Source organism: Watersipora subatra, chromosome 3 (genome assembly GCF_963576615.1).
Source record: "Watersipora subatra chromosome 3, tzWatSuba1.1, whole genome shotgun sequence".
Lineage (NCBI taxonomy): Eukaryota > Metazoa > Bryozoa > Gymnolaemata > Cheilostomatida > Watersiporidae > Watersipora > Watersipora subatra.
This window is the reverse complement of record NC_088710.1, coordinates 16,664,449-16,686,678: the sequence shown is the minus strand read 5'-3', so window position 1 is coordinate 16,686,678 and position 22,230 is coordinate 16,664,449. Positions and strand designations below refer to the sequence as shown.

At 35.3% G+C, this 22,230-nt stretch overlaps 2 protein-coding genes across 2 annotated transcripts in view; one reads left to right on the top strand and one right to left on the bottom strand.

Moving 5' to 3' along the window:
* LOC137392196 (casein kinase II subunit beta) overlaps positions 1-7,252 on the top strand; it is a 15,129-nt gene extending 7,877 nt beyond the window's left edge. The window contains exons 5-7 of the mRNA XM_068078842.1: positions 3,119-3,237; positions 5,091-5,251; positions 6,985-7,252. Of these exons, the coding sequence (XP_067934943.1) occupies positions 3,119-3,237; positions 5,091-5,251; positions 6,985-7,087 (383 nt within the window). The 3' untranslated portion in view covers positions 7,088-7,252. The remainder of the gene's footprint in view (positions 1-3,118; positions 3,238-5,090; positions 5,252-6,984) is intronic.
* LOC137392197 (uncharacterized) lies at positions 7,161-22,230 on the bottom strand. Its single transcript, XM_068078843.1, has 5 exons — positions 22,175-22,230; positions 16,709-16,814; positions 13,517-13,620; positions 10,961-11,131; positions 7,161-7,591 (listed from the first exon to the last, which is right to left on the bottom strand). Exons 2-5 carry the CDS (start codon positions 16,785-16,787, stop codon positions 7,385-7,387), a joined length of 561 nt encoding a protein of 186 aa, XP_067934944.1. The 5' UTR covers positions 16,788-16,814; positions 22,175-22,230; the 3' UTR covers positions 7,161-7,384.

Sequence of the window (22,230 nt, the reverse complement as noted above, 5' to 3'; positions counted from 1 at the left end):
AACTGAATTTGTATAAATAATATTCATAACTGTCTATTGTATGTAATAAATGAGTATTTTAGTCAAACCTTGTATATTTTGCAATTTTTATGGTGTGAGACTAACTTTGTTTCAGCAAATAACAATTTTTGCAAAATCGGGAATTTTCTAAAACTACCTTCTTTGAGAGACATATTTACATGAAAGGGATATAAGTTGTTTATATTAATGTAATATCATTTCAAAGAGGAGACTTGGCTGGTTCTTGCGCAACTTGAATTGTCTCAAGTCTGTCTCTTGTAGTAGTAATTTGAATTATGGCAACTTTCTGAAAAATGACTGGTTTTTGAGGTTAATCGCCTGGAAATTAGTCGGGTGCGAATGAGTTAATGCGTTCTGGGACTGAGCTCGTAAGTCAATTTACTCATGTCTTAAGGCACTATTTCGTAAGTAAAATCACTAAGAACAAATTAATCCGTTACCAAACTGTGAAAATACCGCAGGATATTACGGTAGAACACTAGACAGTTTTATTAGTAGAACTCGAAACATGATATTATACGGTAAAAAAACATGTTTCAAGTGTGGAAATTCAGGACCTATTCGGTTGTTATTATCTGCAATAAAATGTAACGTCAACATGTACACTACTGTATAGAGTTTTTACCTTCCAGACAGATGTCGTTGATAATGGCGGTCTGAGAGAGACTTGAGGGCAACTTGTTCGGTAAACTAAACTTTTTGACCCTCTGTAATAGAGAGTTTGAATTTAACTTCAATAAATTTAGCTTAACACACACTTGAAGCAGTTTTAATCTTTCACTAAACTCACTTTAATTTCATTGTTGTATTTTTTATTATCTCTTTCCGGTTAAGCGGCTTTTGCTTCGCGCTCTTTTTGTATTTTTTAGCCAACCTTTTAAAAAAATTTTCCATGTGTGTCCAGAAGATAGACCTGTTCTCAAGACTAGTGATGCTGTTCTCAAAAGTGGCCTCTCACATACTTGGCTGTATAGTCTAGTGACCATCGAGAACCGGCTCGTTTGCTCGTATCTCAAACATTACTCGTGTTTCAAGGAAGAAACTTGCTAAAAAATCAGCTCGCATCTCGAGTTTTTTGTATATTGGGGCACTCGTATGTAGAGGTATGACTGTATTTTTGTGTTCTGTATTCAAATTAGCCAGTGTATGACTTCAGTAGTTCTGTGTATTTAATGCACGGAGGGCAAGATTTTTATGGTCACACCTCTTACTTATTCATGTTGCGATGTGATTTCGTGGAACATTTGGTACTCATAACAATTTGGGTCCATGGCAGTGCCTCTCAATTATTTTCTATCATGCCCCTCTCTCCTTCCTTTAGAAAAAAATAACACCTCGTCCACTCCTCGCAACTAACTTTAAATAGTATCATTTGTCTATAAAATTGTTAAAAGTACACACTTGTGCATAACACTATATTGTGGAACCTCTACTTAGGAAAGACTCTACATGCGAAATTTTCATGTTATGAAACTTCATTTGGTAGACATTTGCTTCAACTTGTGAATGATATCTCGAGATACTAAAGGCCTTTCGTACTTAAGGCCAAATATCAGTTTCATACTTTGGCCCGTCTGCTTACCATAGGTGCAACATAGAACGCGTGTCGTATCAACTTATGTTTGGCAGCAAAAGTCAGTAAACGAAGTGTTTTGTTTTTAGCCGTTTTATAATTTGGAGTTGTCGTTTATCGCATAATAAGGCAATTTTCATTTCTAGCAATGCAAGCTCTGTGATTTTTCTATGATGACAGTTTTTCAGTTCATGCCGTTGTAAATATATCTTTCTATTTGCATTTTTTTAAATGTTTATTCCGAACAAAACCAAAACAGCAATGCAACAACCACATCTTCTGGCTGCTATGCACCTACTTATCGTGGTCGTTTTTCAGCCCTGCCTTTACATCCAAAGGTATACAAACTAACCATTCATAGTTTTTAATTGTTATTTTCCTCCTTTTTTATATATGTACTTTTTCTGTTTATTATTTAGTAATATAATTCTAACATGTATTGGTTTCAACTAATTTATGTTTCTATAATATATACAAATGTAATAACTAAGTTTTGTTCCGGCTTGGAATGGAGTATTGCATTTATATGGTAAAATAGGTTACTACTTATGAGATGTTCTGCTCACAAAACTGCTTCTGGAATGAATTACTTTCACAGGTGGAGGTTCCACTGCATCTGTTCTGTTGTATCGGTATTTGTATGAGTGACATTTATCCTTTGATGTGGGTGTTTTTTGTTAAGAGTAGACAACTTTTGTATTAGGATGTGTTTCTGGTTTAACAAGAAAAGTGAATTGAAAAGGATCCTGTGTCTCCTTCTTAATAATCCTCCCTAACTGTGCAATACCACAGTATCCTTATTAACTATTAAAGAGAAAAATAAAGAAATGTAGACCAACTTACAACCAAGAATAACTTTATTAACGGTAACAGAAAATATACTACGCTTCATACTCCTATACTCTGCGTGGCGTGCATGTTCAGTGCACACAAAACCACTACACCACAGAGCAAATGCTCCATGTGCACACTCTAACAATGTGACGACTACCGTGACTCCTGATGTAGTCGAAGTGCAATTGCGCTTTACTCCAGGGCAGTGAAAAGTCACAATAAAAAAACATGTACTCCAAGGTCAACATGACCCTCTTGAGGGCACCTTGCCCACCCACGCTGGGAAGTGCGTTCCACTATTTAATAAACACTGTTTTATGATAATTTGTAATAGTTTTCGTTAGTCGGGTGTATTTCTCATGAATGAACAAATTTATTCTCTCGCATTTCCGTTTGCCTATTAAGCCATTTCTTTGGGTTTGCAATGGTAAATTTTGATACAAAGCATTTGAATCAACAGCAAAATTTTTGATTCCCAGAAAAGTATCAGATGTATGTGACCTAGCAAAAATGTCACAGACATAATTGGATATATTAATCATGTTCATATTAAAAATACTTGAGTTTTCCATGGGACAACATATGCCAAGTATGATGGCTGGAAATGACTGAACACGAGTAAGGCGTCTAAATCTTATATGCTGTATGATTCGCACCCTGTAATGCATATGATGTTTATATCGTTGTCAGGAATTGGACAGATGGTTGAGAAGTGGCAAGCTGGAGATTTTGGATATTGTCCTCGAGTCTACTGTGAAAACCAACAGATGCTTCCTATCGGACTGAGTGATGTGCCAGGGGAGACCATGGTATCTCTATACTGTCTTTTCTCACTATTATTCTTATGATTATGATGCTTCCTATCGGACTGAGTGATGTGCCAGGGGAGACCATGGTATCTCTATAACTGTCTTTTCTCACTATTATTCTTATGATTATGATGCTTCCTATCGGACTGAGTGACGTGCCAGGAGAGACCATGGTATCTCTATACTGTCTTTTCTCACTATTATTCTTATGATGCTTCCTATCGGACTGATTCATGTGCCAGGGGAGACCATGGTATCTCTATACTGTCTTTTCTCACTATTATGCTTATGCTTCCTATCGGACTGAGTGATGTGCCAGGGGAAACCATGGTATCTCTATACTGTCTTTTCTCACTATTATTCTTATGATTATGATGCTTCCTATCGGACTGAGTGATGTGCCAGGGGAGACCATGGTATCTCTATACTGTCTTTTCTCACTATTATTCTTATGATTATGATACTTCCTATCGGACTGAGTGATGTGCCAGGGGAGACCATGGTATCTCTATACTGTCTTTTCTCACTATTATTCTTATGATTATGATGCTTCCTATCGGACTGAGTCATGTGCCAGGGGAGACCATGGTATCTCTATACTGTCTTTTCTCACTATTATTCTTATGATTATGATACTTCCTATCGGACTGAGTGATGTGCCAGGGGAGACCATGGTATCTCTATACTGTCTTTTCTCACTATTATTCTTATGATTATGATGCTTCCTATCGGACTGAGTCATGTGCCAGGGGAGACCATGGTATCTCTATACTGTCTTTTCTCACTATTATTCTTATGATTATGATGCTTCCTATCGAACTGAGTGACGTGCCAGGAGAGACCATGGTATCTCTATACTGTCTTTTCTCACTATTATTCTTATGATGCTTCCTATCGGACTGATTCATGTGCCAGGGGAGACCATGGTATCTCTATACTGTCTTTTCTCACTATTATGCTTATGCTTCCTATCGGACTGAGTGATGTGCCAGGAGAGACCATGGTATCTCTATACTGCCTTTTCTCACTATTATGCTTATGCTTCCTATCGGACTGAGTGATGTGCCAGGAGAGACCATGGTATCTCTATACTGCCTTTTCTCACTATTATGCTTATGCTTCCTATCGGACTGAGTGATGTGCCAGGGGAGACCATGGTATCTCTATACTGTCTTTTCTCACTATTATGCTTATGCTTCCTATCGGACTGAGTGATGTGCCAGGGGAGACCATGGTATCTCTATACTGTCTTTTCTCACTATTATGCTTATGCCGAGATTGGCATAACTACCAATAATCATGCGGTTATCAGCTGTACTCTGTTGCATAGTGTGATGAATTAGGGAGTTCAACTTGTGGTCTGTCAAAGCCATCCATCACTTTGAAATAAATTCCAGCTCCATTTTTATCCGTGTTTTAGTGCCAAAAAGTTGTTGTATCAGGAATCATACTCAGTAAGCATAAGAATACCCACAATATATGCCGATATAGATTAATACATTCGAGTACTTTTTGCTTTGAAAGCAGCCGAGATTGCAAGAGACAATTTTATGCTTAAAATTATGCTTTGGGACTTTATTAGCAACTATCCATAGTTTTTAATGCTACACATTCTTCCATAAACTCTTTATTCCCTCATTGATAGAAATAAAATTATGGAACATTCAAGATTATTTTAGGAGTCGTAAAATATATAATACAAAATGTTTGTTTTTGTTTGTTTTAAAAGCTAATCAAATCACGAAAGATTTGTAGTTAGAAAAAACTTTGAGCTCAAATTGAAGTTAACCCTTAGTATTATTGTATCTAAATAAAGTTTATAGGATATTGCATAAAATGTGTTGTACCTGCAGGTAAAACTCTATTGTCCCAAATGCTGTGATGTATACACCCCAAAGTCGAGTCGTCATCACCATACGGATGGCGCCTATTTCGGTACGGGTTTCCCTCACATGCTCTTCATGGTTCACCAGGAGTACAGACCTAAGAGACCAGCCACCCAGTTTGTTCCCAGGTACATTATAATTGCTGTACTGCTCTGCATCTCACTCACAGCTTGCATTTCCACGAAACCATGTTATACGGGTAGGTCAACTAGCACCTGAAATCATCTGGTTTTTGAAGTGCTAGGTATTTAAATGTAATGTTTAATTATATGTAATTTTTAACCAGATGAAAAAAATTGTGTACAACTATTTTTGACGCTCAACTAAAGAACAATATTTTCCTAAGGAATTTTCGTTGAATAGTCAATCATAGAAATGATGCTCTGTATCGAGGTAATGCTGGCTCAGGGAGTAATTTCTTGTTTCTCTGACCTACATGTACCACATATGTAAATCTTGGATCCTTTTCAATAGCGCTGACAAATATCTCTTGCATCGGACTAAGTATCTGGATGATAGGTTTGTATAAAAGTACTAGCCAGTATCTATTATTGAGACATCAGCTCATAAAAACAGTTTTACCGATATATTTTATATGGAGTAGATAAATTGGGCAGCGCCTGGAGTTTTCCTAATAGTACAACGCTTCCTTGAAATACGATTTTTTCATCGTAGAACATGATGATTTTTCACCTCACGATACGAATCTTATTTCATCATACAAATTCAACAACAGCCCCCCCGACCCCCGAGTTTAAATTGGGCAATCAGTGTGCTTATTACGTGCTTCAAAATAACAAAGACGCCGAAATGCTATTCGCCGAGAATATTTTCACAACGCGTGAAAAAGACACGATGACTGATTTTTCTCAGTTAAGCAGTTTTCTGTGTAAAACTAATAATTATTTTACTTTAAAAACCAGTGGCAACGTTGGAGTTACAATCCATTCAAATAGAAGGTCAGTGGTCGGACAAATTCCCTTAACCTGCTAACAAAAATCCACTTCACTACGAAAACAGCATCGTTCGGGCTTTCTTGCCAAATTAGGTTAAAAAGGCTTTTAATAAATTAATTATATTGAAAATGAAGCCAGAAACTAATGGGTGGTGAAATTTTAGTGATGAAAAGTTACAATTCAGTAAAATAGTTAAAAATACACACAACAACTTAGATTCAAGTGTGTGTGTTTAGTAAGCTAAACTTATTTAAAGTGAATTCAAATTTTGTTATACGTACATCTGTTTTGAAGGTAAGAACTCTCTACGGTATGTACTGCAAATTGCAACGTTACATTTCTATTGATGTTTTGACCATGTTGTTTAAATTATCCTAGATTTAAATGAAAATGTCAAAATATTAGGAAAAAACTTCGAAACAAATTTTATTAGATTCCATTTTCAAGTTGGTCATTCTTTTTGTTTGTCATTAGTGATGGATTGCAGGCCTTTCAGTGATCAAATTTCAGGAATCATTGTAAAAGAGTTCTCTGTCACCAGATAAGAATTATGAAATATGTTTGGCCATCCATGATAGGGGGTTATTATTTAATACCTTATATCCTAGAATTGCATTTATTTGCCAAATGTGCAACCCGCAATATCAAAAACCTGCCTTAATCTTTGAACATTGGTTTTGCATAATTATAACTGGGTCTCATGCTTTGGTGGGTTAGGATGCTCCCAAGTCTTGAAATCAACAGAGCTGACAGCATATGGTGGCTAGATGATGACAAGGTAGTATGTAGCCTAATAAAAACGAGATTGGTGGAAAGACACAAGTTATTTATACTGTAAACTGACTGCCAGCAAGGATGTAAAAAAATTCTTGTCATACGATTTATAAGTCACACTCTTTGTACAGGCTCTATGGATTCAAAATTCACCCCGTTGCTTACCAGCTCCAGCTACAAGCCGCTGCCAACTTCAAGATGCCCTCCAGAAGCATGATAAACATGAAAAGATAGATGGAGTCATTTCTTTCACTAGCTATAGGTCACTTTGCAGGAGATAGACAACTCCAAGTATTCTAGATGTGTGTCATGCGCGAAATGTTTTATTGTATATTACGCAGTTCTACATTATTTATAAATCATATTATGTGTATAGGAAATATTAAATGTGTAACTCTACCACGAAAGTGTCCTATCTTGTAATGTTTCTCACAAGTCTATAGTAAGGTATGTGTGAAGTCCAGCTATCGCTACAGCTGTGTCTCATGGTGTGACGCATAGAAATAGAATGCCTGAGCATTAACAAAATAATCATGTTTCTTGTTGGGCAGCTTGTTCAAAAAGTGACCTGCTTGATTTGTCAAACGTAGTAACATTGCTACCTAATGAACTCCTGGGGCGTACGACTACTTGTTCCTTATCGTTAGTCTGTTGATAATGCATTTCTGTTCTTGGATGAGATGGGTCTGGTTGGCACAGGGCTTGATGTTTAAGGCGTAGATTCAATATAGCAATTACCTACAATGTCGAGATATATGAAAGGTTGAGTGAAAACCTGGATTAGTCTAATACAACAAGTTCATTCACATATTTATGAATATTACAATAACCTTGGCTGGTGAGGTTTTGACAAAAGCTATCAGTTGCTGGCATGCACTTGGAGAAACGTCAGGAAAAATTCAGCGGTTATATATGAAGAAGAGCTCCGCTTTATCCTCAAGGGATCGAAACACTTGGTGCACTTGTTTGACATCTTGAAGGTGCGGCTACACCACAACGAAATGTCTTTTGTGCAGCCAATGCATTAGTAATGTGTTGTACATATGTCGATTCGAGATGAGCGTTTGGCTTTGTGATATGAGCATGCGATAAAAGCAATGCATCTGTGATTGGCTGAAATAGCTTAATAAAACGATCCCCATTCATTTTTATTCATTTCTAACCCAAACCTGTTATATTCCCAATCCTGTTTGTAACCAATCCAAATTATATACTCGCATTGGTATTTGACTGTTTGGACAAACACGCATTTAGTATCTACAAAGTCCTGCTAGTTGTAGCTGCTAGTCTGTCCAAAGCCACAGTTAGAGGTTAGGAAAAAGATTGCTGTTACAGGGGGTCAAACTTACACATTTGCGTTTGGTATACCAACACTGCCATCCGCGCCAATTACCCTCTTTGCTTCATTTCGGAATAACTGTGCAGTTACTTATTACACCTGACTATCTCTCACATCGAGCACCAGACTGATAGGGTACTCATGTAAATATAATACAGGTTGTTGTTGGTCTAAGGCTAATGCTGCTTAATAAGACTGACTTCACGACCTTCTTTAATTTTTAGTTGCATTTAAGATTGGCTTTCGAATGGCGATGACAACTGCTTCACACAACTATTTACAGCAAACTTTTTACACAGAAACAATTCTCACCTGTATCATATATATGAAAACCACTAGTTTAAAATGAGCCATTTACGTAACATTTCAGATTTTTTCGGTAATTAAATATGTTAAATTCCTCTTCTGTAGTGTTATTATGTCACAAACTAGGTATTTTTGTATTCGGCTGCTTTCATCGTTGGAATGTATGCATCATTTTTTCTTTGAGCAAAACAGCTACAAAAATAGCCTTAGAAATGCTATTGCTATCATTACATGATGATCTGCAGCAGTAATAAAACTCGTTGAGCTTGAGGGTTATCTTCTCTCGAGTCTGGGGTAATAGAGATATTGAGAATTTCGATTTTGCGGGTTTGGGTTTTGGGGCACGGATCCGTAGAGTAGAGTGGACAAAACTCGGTCTATTGCATCATGTACATTGAGCACATGTTCATCATTATTTTATGACTCAAAATATACTGGCAAATTGTAATTAGTATTATAAAATTCTTTATTTGCATCACAATCATTCATGACCTACCAACAAACGAGTCGTGTAGATGTTTTCGCGACATCGTTCAAATAAAAATTTTTATTAAAACGAGGGAAGTAAGTCAAAATATTTGAATACTGTCACAAATGGAAGTGAAATTTCTGGTTTAATATCTTGTGCAAAAATTAATTTGGTTGGTTTATGCTGTTACTTAGAAACGGCTTTTGTAAACAAAGCCATGTGAATGCCAGAATTCCGGCAAATAGAGATTCTGACAACCCATACGCAATGCCTGAAAATTGATAGTTGGAGTTTAAACCTCAAAGGGTAAGGTTGCGAGCACGAATATCGGCCGTTAGAAAATAGTAAAAAAAACAATAAATTGAATAGAATTATAATTGCATTGTAAATTTTAGAGTATGTCTGATGTTTGGAAATTTTAGACATAAAACCAGTATCCACAAACCCGATACCCGAGAAACCCGTTGACCAAGAAGTACTTGTGCCAAGCACTACCATCTAACCGATACTCGAAAAACTTGAACGGAAGAGGACAAGTCTAAACTCAATGGCCAAGAAGTACTCGTGCCCAGCACTAATCAAGATCATTCAGGAATATTATATATTTCATAAAATAAGTATTTAAATAAGAATAAGTTTATCGTCAAGTAAAGACATGCTAGGAAACAAGGCATACGCTACGAATGTACACAGCAACACAGCTCAACGCTTAGTATTTCTAAATTATAGGCAAATAAGAATTGAAACCAGCCAAAATTTTGAATAGTTGCTGATTCAAATATGCAACTATATTTCCACTGAAATATGACGGAGTTTCTCATAGAGATAGATTGATGAGTTAATTTGTAAAACTTCCTAAGAAGATATAAACTTACGCAGTGAAACTATAAACAGCCTGCTAGGGCTTGTCAGTGTTGACAGTACGCGATCAACGTTGAAATATAGCATCTACTCATATTTTAGAAAGGCAAGAAATATTTTCGTCTTTGGCTAGCACGTGTTATTTAAAAATGACATCTATGAATTCTGTAAAAATTACTCGGAAACACCACTCAATTTCAATCCGGAATGCATTCCGGATTGAAGTCATTGTTTGAAGTCAATGTATTGTAAATCAATGTTTCGCTTTATAAATATGTTAGGATGCTACAACATAAGTTTTAAACGATACGAAGCAGTAACTTGGCTATTCAAATTAACAAATTGGTGCTTCCAATGGTAGTATAGAAAAATTTGAAACCCGGCTTTTAGGCAGTGAGACTGTTACACTGCCTATTGATACTTTCAGCTCATGAATGACAAGGTTGTGATTACGGCATTTGATAGCAACTTATAAATGCTGAACATTGATAAATAAAGACATTTTAGAGCAGTTATACTCGGTTAGAACAAAAGGTGGCGAAAGAAGAATATTTTCTTCTCTAACAATAAATCTAAGATTTTAACCCTGGAATATGTAAAAAAAACTTTCTACGTAATCTAGTATATAATTTTTACTATAATAAGAGCCGTGTCCGTACATCTGAAGGCACGCTTAGAGTGATGGAAACAAATGCAGCACAAGAATATAGAACTCGGACATACAGCTTTCCGCTGAACACCAATGAACCACCTTGTAGCATCATGAAAGAATAATTGTGCTCATACCTATTACAAATGGCGATTTCTCACGTGACACCGGACTGCCAGTGTACTGTTTGTTATAATGTTTATTATACATGGCAGCTAAATTTAGTCATACACCATGTCATCCAACAGTGGCATAACTACTCATAAAATCTGATTAGAACTCATTACGTATCTTTCTCACTAAAAAACTTCATATTGAAAAAATCAAAGAAAATCTAGGAAGGCCTTCAACCCTGACCTTCAGAATCGTTTAAAGTGTTGGAGCATACATATATGTCCCTACTCTTTTCAACTTAACCCACGGCATACATGCACGCCATTGGTTGTAAAGTGTGAGGGAATCACAGAATACTCGCTGACTTACAGCCCGGTGTGCAGTTTCTATTTCCTCATCGACATCATCCAGCACTTCCTGGCATGAAAACTTGAAGGTGGGTGGAGCAACATATCGGCTCCTTCTTACACCGTGTAAAGCTGTTCTTGGATCATCCAGATTTTTAAACACCGCCTCGAACCGTTTTTCTGCTGTTTCAGCCTAATTGGAAAAGCTTGAAACTGTTAACAGCAGTGAGAAAAACAGACAAATATGTTAAAACTTACATGAATCGATGGGAAAGACGTGAACAACTAAACCACTTGTCCTGCTCTACTAGGTGTAAAGTGTAAAGTAGGTCTTACTTAACCGCTAAGGATAGGTTTCAAGACAAAAAACAAACTTTCAAGCCACAATATAGACCCAGTATTCAATATGTTTGGGTAATTCCGATCAAATACCAGGTTTTATCACATAATTCAAGTCGTGAAAATGGACAGAAAGATTGGCAAGTTTTGCTAAATATCGACCTAAAACAGCTGCAATGCTATATAATTATATTGAAATCCCTTATTCTTTAAACTAGATTATCCAAAAGTTGTCTGTCCAAATCCTTATGCATGAAAGCAGAGCATGGGTGGATAAGTCTTAAACAAACAACTTTCGAAAATAGCTCATTGTAGAAGTAAATTTTTCTATTTCCTTTTTGTGTGCAGGAAGAATTTCTCGCTACAGTACTCCACCAGATGTACACAGGAGCCGAGTGCTGAGATTCTATTGGTCGCAGCTCAAAAGTTAATGTGGGATGTATAAATCTGATGCAGCTTTTTCTTTTTGGTAATGGACAAACTTGAGCCATTCAAGTCATCAAAGGTTGTTACTGATTGCTAGAAACTATTTTTTATACAAAGACTTTTCAAGACATTTAAAAGTCAATGAATGCCTTTTGGTATGCAATTTTAAGCCATAAAGTACACACATATGCAGTTCATAATTGAAGAAAACATACCAAACAGCTCAGAAAAGGATGTCCATTTGTAACAAACTCAGTTAGAATCTGAAATTTTGCAATTAACGCTTAATTCAGCATGTTACAAAATGGTTAATTGTTACTTTAGTAAGAGCCATGTCTGTCTGAATTCTCGCTCGGAGCGTTAGGAAAAAAGACTGCACAACATGCAACACCGCATTACATCGGATATTCAGCTTCCCAGCCAATCGCGCTACCAACTGCACCACTCAACCAACTTGTTGCATTGCAGAATAATTGTACAAATAGTTATTACACATGATTATCTCTCACGGTGCGCACCAGACTGATAGGGTACTTGTGTAAATACAATACAGGTTGCCGTTGACTAAAAATTAATACGACTTAATCTGACTGACTCCAAGACCTTCTTTAATTTTTTCTATATTTGTATTTGTCGAAATGTTTTTGGTCACAAACCAAATACAGTAAATCTACAATTATTTTATGCAGCCTGAATCCAAAGTACAGTAGCAGTAAACTGTTTTTAGCCTACATGGTAGCCTATTGGTCAATAAGAATATTCGCTTCATTAAAAAAACAAAAAACTGCTTTGAAAATAAACTATATTTCGATTTTGTATTGCATGTTGTACGATATTTGTCTAAAGGGTGGTATTAATATATTATATATAACAGTTCAATTTACGTCCAGATCGGCTTACAATGTGTCTGTTGGAGCGTAATGCCGTCTTAAGTCGATGAGAACTTGTACTCAAATAATAGTAGTTATATTATATCTATATTATATTTATCTATCGACATGCTATATTCTTATTCTATATATTCTTATTCTATATATATATATAAATCTGTGTTTGTTTGGCTGTTGTTCCCGTGTCCATTGAAAGCGACCAAGTTATAGGCATGAAAAAACAGCTTCGAACGAGAACTGAACTCAGAACCTCCAGTTCTGCAGACTATCCATTACACTATGCGTTTAACTGACTACACTATTAAATAATTGTGCACATTCTTATTACATCTGCCAATCTTTAATGCTGATTGGTTAAAATACTTACACTTCACCTAGCACGCTTGAAGATCATGATTGCATGAGAGATCATGGCGCAATCTTTATTCCTAACACTGGCTTCATAGAGATGGACACAGCTCTTATAGTAAAGATTTAGACTAGCTTAAGTTACTAGCTTAAGTTACTCAAAGTCATTAGGTAGAAAAACGTAGCCAATGCAAAAAATTTTATTACCCATGCAACGCCGGGCATCCATCTAGTTTAGTAATGATACATGTAGGAATAACAATAACAGTTTCAGTATCCAGGCTTATATAAAATAACATGAAAACCTTTAATACAAAAACCACTTCCATATTTCCAACTCCCACCTTCAAAAACAACTTTAGCCTCACAGAGACCAACTACCAGTTACATCAAGCTCTGGGTCTTACGGTTTGTTTGGTGGCCATCCAAAGTTAATCTCCAGTGCTAGACTCATTATCGTAGATAAAATAAACCCTTATTATATCTATGCTTATTTATTATCTTAGGTTTATTATATCTATGCTCATTATGGACAGCTGCCAAAAGAAAAACCCTTTACTAGAATAAGAACAAACCTTTGCCTTGTACCCCTGAACGAGCTTGTCCCAGTCCTGGCTTTCTTTCTCAAAGTTATTCAGAATGAGCTCTTCCTGAGCATCTAAATCTAATTTTGAAGACCCTAAACAATAGATCAGTGACCGTTTATTGAATCAATCATTAAATTTATTTAAAGGATGATGTAATGTATAGGAAAAAGGACAACCCTGCATCCCAAAATTTACATTTTACCCGACATTTACCTTCTTGTTTCCTGACAAAGAAAAATACAACAGCAAACAAGCAAGCACCTAAACAGATGGGTTTTATGTTAGAGATATTAAAGCACATAAATTACATAATTTTTTAAATTTTATATTTCAATACATCAGAATCTTGGCTTTCGAATGAGCCTATATTCAATACACAAAGAATAATAGAACTATGAAAAACAGGGTGTCAAAAGTACGTCCTGCAAAAAAACACTTGGTTCAGGTACTCAAAATGTGACGTCATAATTCTTATTTAGCCTTAGGTCATCGATCCCTTTCGCTGCCATTGAGGCTGCGTTTTTCTGTGACAATCGGTGCTATTAAACCCGGAGAGCGCTAACAATAAACTAAGATTCTAAATAATCAACAATGCCCGCCGATCTATCCCGACCAATGCAAACACGTTCTGGGTTAATTAATTATGCTTCAATAAATATACTGTCGTTGATAAAGGTAATGAAATCACAACGATTAAATTATGACCTGCGGTTGTCGTGGCCCTAGGACTAAATGTCAATCGCACTTTCGCGAAATCACACAATGCTTGAAATTAATTAGTCTCATTCGTCACCCTCAACATCACATTAAAAATAAAGAGCTAGTGCATGATATCATCGGGAAAATATAGTATGGTTCTTGGAGTCTGAGGTACTTATCATAGAAATAATATGTACATGAAGAACTAATGACACTGACTCCTTTGTCATCTTCATTCATTCTCTGGAGTTGTCCTACCTTCGCCTGCCACTAGCATCATTATCGTCATTATCGTAGTTGATCAATAAGCGGTAAGAGCACACAACAACGAATATGAGAATTGTGACGACACAATTTTCGAGACTATGCCAGTAAACTTTTTCGCGGTAGAGCTCTGGGGAAATCCTATAAACACCAACCAATGTCTGTCTCACCATGGCAAACAACAGCTCATTCGAAAGCCAAGACTTTGATGTATTGAAATATACAATAAAAAAATTATGTAATTTATGTGATTTAAAGAGTTGCAATTTGTGTTTTTGGTCTAAGTTTCTGAGCAGTACAATGACAACATGCCTGGTCAGCAGGCGTTTATACCTCAGTGCGAGGCTTAGATGTACTTACATGTGTATATGACACAACATAGAGATTAGAAAAAGGTCAAGAGTTACATCTGATGAAAGTGGACACAAGAAGCTCACTGCCACTCTCCTATGCAACTTACTGATATACAAACGGTTTTAATCAACAAACGTCTATTTGCAAAACTATGTGTATGAGAAAAGCATGAAGATGTGACCATGAAGATATGATGAGGAGATGAAGATATGACCAACCTTTGACATACATTGTTAATAGTTAATACGTTCCAAGTTTTCTTTCATATGCTAAAACTGTCAAATCCTCGAGTGAATATTTTTACAAGAATGATTGGTCTAATTTGTTCCATACTTCAAAAACAATGATAACTATTTCAAGTAATTACATACTGCTTTAAACCTAATTCATTACACCAATAATAGGCTATGTAAAACTCTGAATTACACATCACAGCTAAATTAATAAAGCAGTAATTAATAAAAAAGAGGGTCATATTGTTACTTCATCTCAGAAACATATTTTAAACAGGAGTATAAACTCGGCAATAAAAAAGTTCAGAGGTAAAATTAGTTCTAAAAATACGGTAACTCACTTTAATTTACATTAAAATTTAAATAAACTTATAATTGTTTATTATTATCTGATTTCCACCAGAATCTTTATTTTTGCTAATAAAACAGTAATGTTTTAAGAAGTTGTGTCCACCTAGCGTTTAAATGTCAGATTTTATGTTATACATTATAAACTTCAAATGCAAAGGTGACTAGGATACTTGTAAATGCTTGAGCCAATTATAAAGCTATCTTCATTGGTCAGCACTTCGTACACTGGGATGGTAAATACTGACAGCTACCCGCTTTATATGCCGAGTAAACAGCTGAGTTCCTTTCACATTTTGGTGCAGCTGAAACTGAGTGATTTTATAGAGCTGTTCTATAAATATTTAAATAGATTTCGGCAAAGCAAAGGAAGGATACAACAAGTATTAAACTTAACTGATTTTCAAGATTTTACAATAATGATATTGCTCTTATTGACAGACCCCGAATTCGTAACAACAGACGATTCGTAACCAAAGAATAAAGAGAAATGATAGTTATGTTAGCGATAAGATTTGCTTTCGACATGAATCTTAGGTCACCTTATATAAAAATAAGGTCCCAATTAGGTGCAAAAATGAGTAATTCCTATAAATCCATTGGCTCACATTTATTTTCAAGAATAAGCGGAAGATCCTGATATACAACATTACTGAAAATACTGTGTTCATTTCACATTGTACATTGATGATAAACTAAGCAATTACAGCACAGAGACTAAAACTTAGCCAAAATTTTCCGTTTATTTTCACAGTAATATGAAGCAAATGGTTTTTGGTTCAGTTTTGAAATTTGACCATATTATCAAGCAGATAACTCCTAGCACTTGTAGGTACTGCCCTTTCATCTAGCGAGTGATTTTAACTAATACTAAAATATTGTGGCACTTAATATGACAATTACAATCAAACAGAAGTTTCCTGTTGCTAGACTCGAACTATCAAACAGTCCCTTTCGTTTTATGTTTGTATTTTTGTCATTTCCTGTGTTTCACCTATTTATTATACACAATAAAACATCACGTGTTCACACAATCACACTATTCATTGGCATATGAAAGCTTTCAACCAAATACAAAATCCAACAAATTTTATTTTCTTGTAGCTAAAAAGTTGATTAGCAGTTTTATTTGTGTTGTTTCTCGTGTTCAACGTATTATAAGTTCATAATGGAAGCACATCTGAAGCCAACATCAAGTTAGTTTTCACACATCAACATCTCAAATGAAATAATATAGGCCTACATTTAAGCTGACTCGACAAAATGAAAGGAAAACCAGTACCTGTGCGATTGTGGCTTTTGTCACTGTACAATCGGTCACTCTTGCGGAAGCTGCGACTTGTATTTCTACTTTTACTCATCCCTGCATTATACCAGTTGATCTAAAACTGTATACTAGTTTATGTCTATGTGTACAATCAAATTCTGTGCAGCATATAAAAAAGAAATAGTTACCTGATGGATAAAAAAGGGTAGATTGCAATGAAACAAGACTCGCAGAACAACAACACTAAAAATATGATCACAGATGCGCAAGCAGAAACCAAAAGGCTCAAAATTTGTTCTGAGCATCGCTAAATCCGCACAAGTAATTTTCAATCACTAAATTCTAACCTAGAAAAAAAAGAACAACCAGTTGTCCTATTTATGCACAAGTGCAGTTAAACAGCTTAATTTTTTAAAGTTGGAATTCTTTTTCAAAAAAATTTCAGAATTCAATGTGGTTATGTATAATCTTTCATAACTTTTTGAAAGATTATCCTATACCACTCAATTTGGCGATATAGGATTCCATATAGGTTGTATTTTATAGAGAATTTTGTGGAGAACACAGCTAAAAAACTATTTAACCATTGTTAGTGGTTGCTATGCAATAACCAAATGAACTGCGCAATGTCAGAAAGCCACTAGGAGCAGCTTGCCGAGTTTAAAGAGTTGAGGAATTATGGCCAATCAGCATGCAAATCACGGGTCCATTTAGACAGTTTTATAATACTGAAGTGTATTAGTTTAAACTTTAGACTTTTAAAACACTTGTGCTGAAGTTCGGGCTCAAGAAAAAAATGTTTTTTATGAAGTACCTCAACATTAGCTACACATAAGGACCACTGACTACTCAACTTAGGAAATTGAACCTTCAGCTCAACTTTCAATTATGAAAGCCAATAACAGATCGGCTGATATGTGATGTAATTGTTTTTTGTTTTGGGAATTTGAATAACATAGAATACATACAAGCTTCAAACTCTGTGCTTTTATTTCTTAATAATATAATGTGAATGATTAAAACAGAATTGACAATGATGACAACTTTTGAGTACTAGCAGTATCTGAGAGAGAGACCTGTTTGACAAGAAAACAAGTGCTAATATGGGACAGACAGATACGCTACAGGTTAACTGACAGCACAAATATTTTTGCATTAAAATAAGCAGATACCATTACAGATTGAAATTTCAATAATATTTTTGGGTGATTTCAACCAAATACCAGGTTTTATTAACGATTCTGATTTGTTAAAATGGACGAAAAAACACATAATATTCGCAAATATCGACCGGAAACAGCTGCAATGATATATAATTATGTTAAAGTCACTCACTTTCGAACTAGATTATCCAAAAACGTCTGTTCAAAATCCTTATGCATACAAGCAGAGCATGCATTGATAAGTGTTAAAAAGATGAGTTTCGAGAATAGCTAATTTTTGGAGCCAAATTTTTAAATTTCATTTTGGTGTGAAGTAAGAATTTCTTGCTCGAGTACTCCACAAGATGTATGCAGGAGCTCATTGATGAGATTCTATTGGCACCACTCGTAAGTTAATGCTAAATGTATAAATCTGGCGCGAACTTTTTTATCATTAGTAGAACCTTACATTATGTTTATGTGCCATTTTAGGTAACCATTACAACATAGCATGGCGAATAGATGGGGTAAATGTTTAAAAATGGCAGCCAACAGAAGTGCTTGTCTCATATTCACGCACCGGCTAATCGTCGACATTGATATCATAATTCATAAGTCTGTGTTTTGACTAAAAAATGTGGTTTTACGTCCCAGCTTGGGGCTTGCATTGCAAATGTTTTGGTGTTCCAAACTGGTTTTTTTAACACCAAAATAATTGCTGAAAAATAAAATGTTTAACTATATTGGTATAAATAATTCTAATATCAAAATGGGGTTAACCTTTAACACAATGGAGGTTAGTTTGAGAATTGATTTTGTGGAGCATGTAAAACAAAAAGGGTAGTTATTTGTAGCAAATGTATGTTTTAAAACATAATTTACAAACAATGCAAGTTTTCCAGCTATACAGTTATTGTAGCAGTTTGGTCATGGAAATAAGCATAACAATAGCATGAAAACAGCAATGTTGACTTATGCTGCGTAGTGCGGCAGTTATTAAAAACATGTAAACATGAATATAAGCATGTGCAAGCAATGGGTATCATCAATATCTAGATTTATTTTGGGATGGCAGCCCTTTCAGTTATGTAACCTGCCATGCTCTACCTTAAGATAAAATGTTGTGCAAACATAAGATGTACAGGGAATGCTTTTGTGATGGTTCTAACACAAAGATCCATGAGCATGACAAAGTAGGGCTCTCGTTTCTTTATATGATTTGTAAAATTAATGCTCAGTGTTACAATTTCATGCCCAATACGTGCCCCTTTGTTCTCGGTAATACGACATACACAAGTTCTACGGTAGACTAAAAGTGAACTAAAGGTTGATAATGTGAGTTTTTTTTAAAGCCAGGCCTGATTTACATTCTGTGTTTGGCTCTGCCAACAAAAAAAGTTCTATGCCCACTTATTACACCAATTAAAATTTGCCGTGACTGACTAAGTTGGTATGCAACGTATTTGGTGCCAGAACTGGTTGTAACTTAGTAGGTCACAAGAAGGGCAAGAATTTTGATCTGAAAATAATCTCACTATACTGCAGTTTAAAAGGCTGTCTAGATGTTATTTACTTATCATAGACTGCAATAAAAAATTCAAAGCCAGTGCTAGATATTATGAATGTATAAACCATTACATATAAACTATTATATAAACTAATAATATACATGTATATGCGATTATGAGCAGCTCCAGAAATTAAAACTACTTATATGTTATTAATTTCTTCTGTCCTCAGAGTTATCTGTCCTTAGAGCAGCTCTCGAGTGTTTTACTAATTTGATGGAAGTATTCAGGCTATTACATGTATATATGGAAATTAGCTTATCAGCTTTTTTGTAGTATAACTGAGTTTAAGGTTTTTGCATTGTATGGTTTTTGGTTGTCCACAATATAAACAACAGCAGATTAGGCCTAGATTATAAAATCTTTGATCTAAGGTGGTTCTTTGAGTAATTCAAGTTTGAAAAAATAGTATTTTTCAATACTCTTAATATTCAATAAAATTTTGAACTGAGACACTCCTATATTGTTACCTCCTGACTCAAAGGGCTAACAATATGAGAGTACCTCATTTAGTTCAAAATTTTATAGAATATTAAGAACTGTGTATCCATGTAAAACTGATTTTATGCTGTCGTAGAGTTGTACCAACAACCAAACCTCAGGTTTGTTATCTATAGCCAAAAAATTTGTTTTCGTTTGTTTTGGCCAGAAAATGTTGAAATAGATAAGATCTAATAAAATGATACCAGCTGTCCTCTGTTCCTGGACAAAGCAAAAATGTTTGCGTTTCATCGGTTTTTGACCTTTTTAGCATAGATAAATGCAAAATTCAACTTTGCCTCCACTCAAGAATATTCTCATCAACAAGGATATACCATGATTTTTTTGTTCAAAGGTTGACTTGCAACAAAATTCACATTACAGTTATTTGGTATCATAAGATTCACCATGTCTTACTCTGTTGTGTTGTAGGTGCAAAATATATGGGAACGATTACAAGTGATTACAAGCTCTTAAAAGCTCAAAAGCGAACAGTTAATCGCAGCCACTCGAGACTGTCGTAGTTTGGATTCTCTTTCCAAAATGGCTCAAATGGGACATAGTTGTTACAGGATGGTTTCTGTTTACACTTTCATGCAATCTCATTTATCGAAATATTTTCACAAATATACTTCACGCATTCATTAAACCATGTCTATTGTTCTTACGCGTCTATTTTATCGTCATTGTAATGCTGTCACTTTTAGCACTGATATTTTTTAACTTACCGTAAAATAGTTAAACTTTTTAACCTTAGTTCGAAGGAGTACATATCATTGTCTGATAATCATGACGAGCCTGTTGATTACCTGTGATAATCGAAAAGTGCTGCAAAAATTATTTTCAAAGTACTGGGTCACATGATCAGATTACGACTTGAGAATTAGTCCAAGCCGAAACAAAACTGTAAAGTAACGAGCATCTATATTTGATACGGGGTCTTCGGTAAAACCCGAAGTGTTTGTCATAAACTAGTGCTACGATAAGTTTATATTGAGCTTTTTATTGACCTTTCAATTCACGTGAGAACATCACGTGACAAGACGATAACCAAACTGTAATGAATACGTCAGATAAATAAAGAGATTCCAATCTATGGCAGCTTTTCGTTTTTGAGCTTTTAAGAGGTTGTAATCACATTTCCACGTATTTGGCACCTGCAACACAACAGAGTAAGACATGGTGAATTTTTTGATACCAAATAACTGTAATGTGAATTTTGTTGCAAGTCAACCTTTAAAGGTACAGCATTCGCGGCCCCAAGGAGCGATGGTTATGCTACGTCTGCTGTTGTTTTGGTTCTAAATTTGCTCAACTGCTTCGTTAGCAAATTCATCACAACGCAACACTTATTCTTGCCTGTCTTACATACAACCTACATGTGCTCTACCCTACAACACCTGTAAAATATACCAACACACTATTTATGTGACAAAAAAAAAGCTTTGCGACTCATATGCAAAGATCTAAACATACCCTATAAAAATCATCGCTTACCGCCTACCAACTTAATAACAAACAATGTTGGTGTTCCTCCTTTACCTAAGCTATCACAGTACTTTTCCTTCCTCACTGCTCATTCAATACTCCACAATAACTGCCCTAAATACCTCAGCTATAGCTTTCAAACCATGAACAATATCACAAAACCAGGACCAGATTTAAATTACATGGTGCCATAAATCACAACAAACTAAACAGTAACCTGCTAAATTTATTAATAGCCTCTGCCCACTTTTAAAAGCTCTTCCTCTGCAATTTTTTGAAACAAAACGTAAACTACACCTACTATCCTTTGACTTTCACCATATAGCCTTACCTATTTTAACATTTCTGTATTATACTTTATTTTTCTAACTAGAAATCTGTTGTGATACATATGCATAGCTATTTTCACAGAGCTTTTATTTGTTCACTTTTGTTTAAACAATACACTATCTTCAAGCTTGTTTTCTACATATTTTATGCTTTCAATTCCAACATTATTATACGGTATTAGTTAGACCACTCATTCGTTTTTTTCAATTCGTACACTGCTTCTTAGTCAGTTTACATGCTGCAATACCTTGTGGAAAGCATATTGTAAAATATGACTATTGATTACCACAATAAAAATTGCTCATAATAGTAACTCTTGAGCGTTATCGACGCGCAGCAAAGATCAGTATAAGATTTAGTAAGCTGAAATAAAAATTACTTATATTCAGTCATTACGATGAGTGTCTATTGCCTCTTATACACGTAGCCTATATACAAAAACTGTTGAGCTGTAGTGTACGCATTCAACATACATTGTGATCATAGCATCACCAAGTAGGTGAAATATAGGCGCAAGCTAAGAACTTAG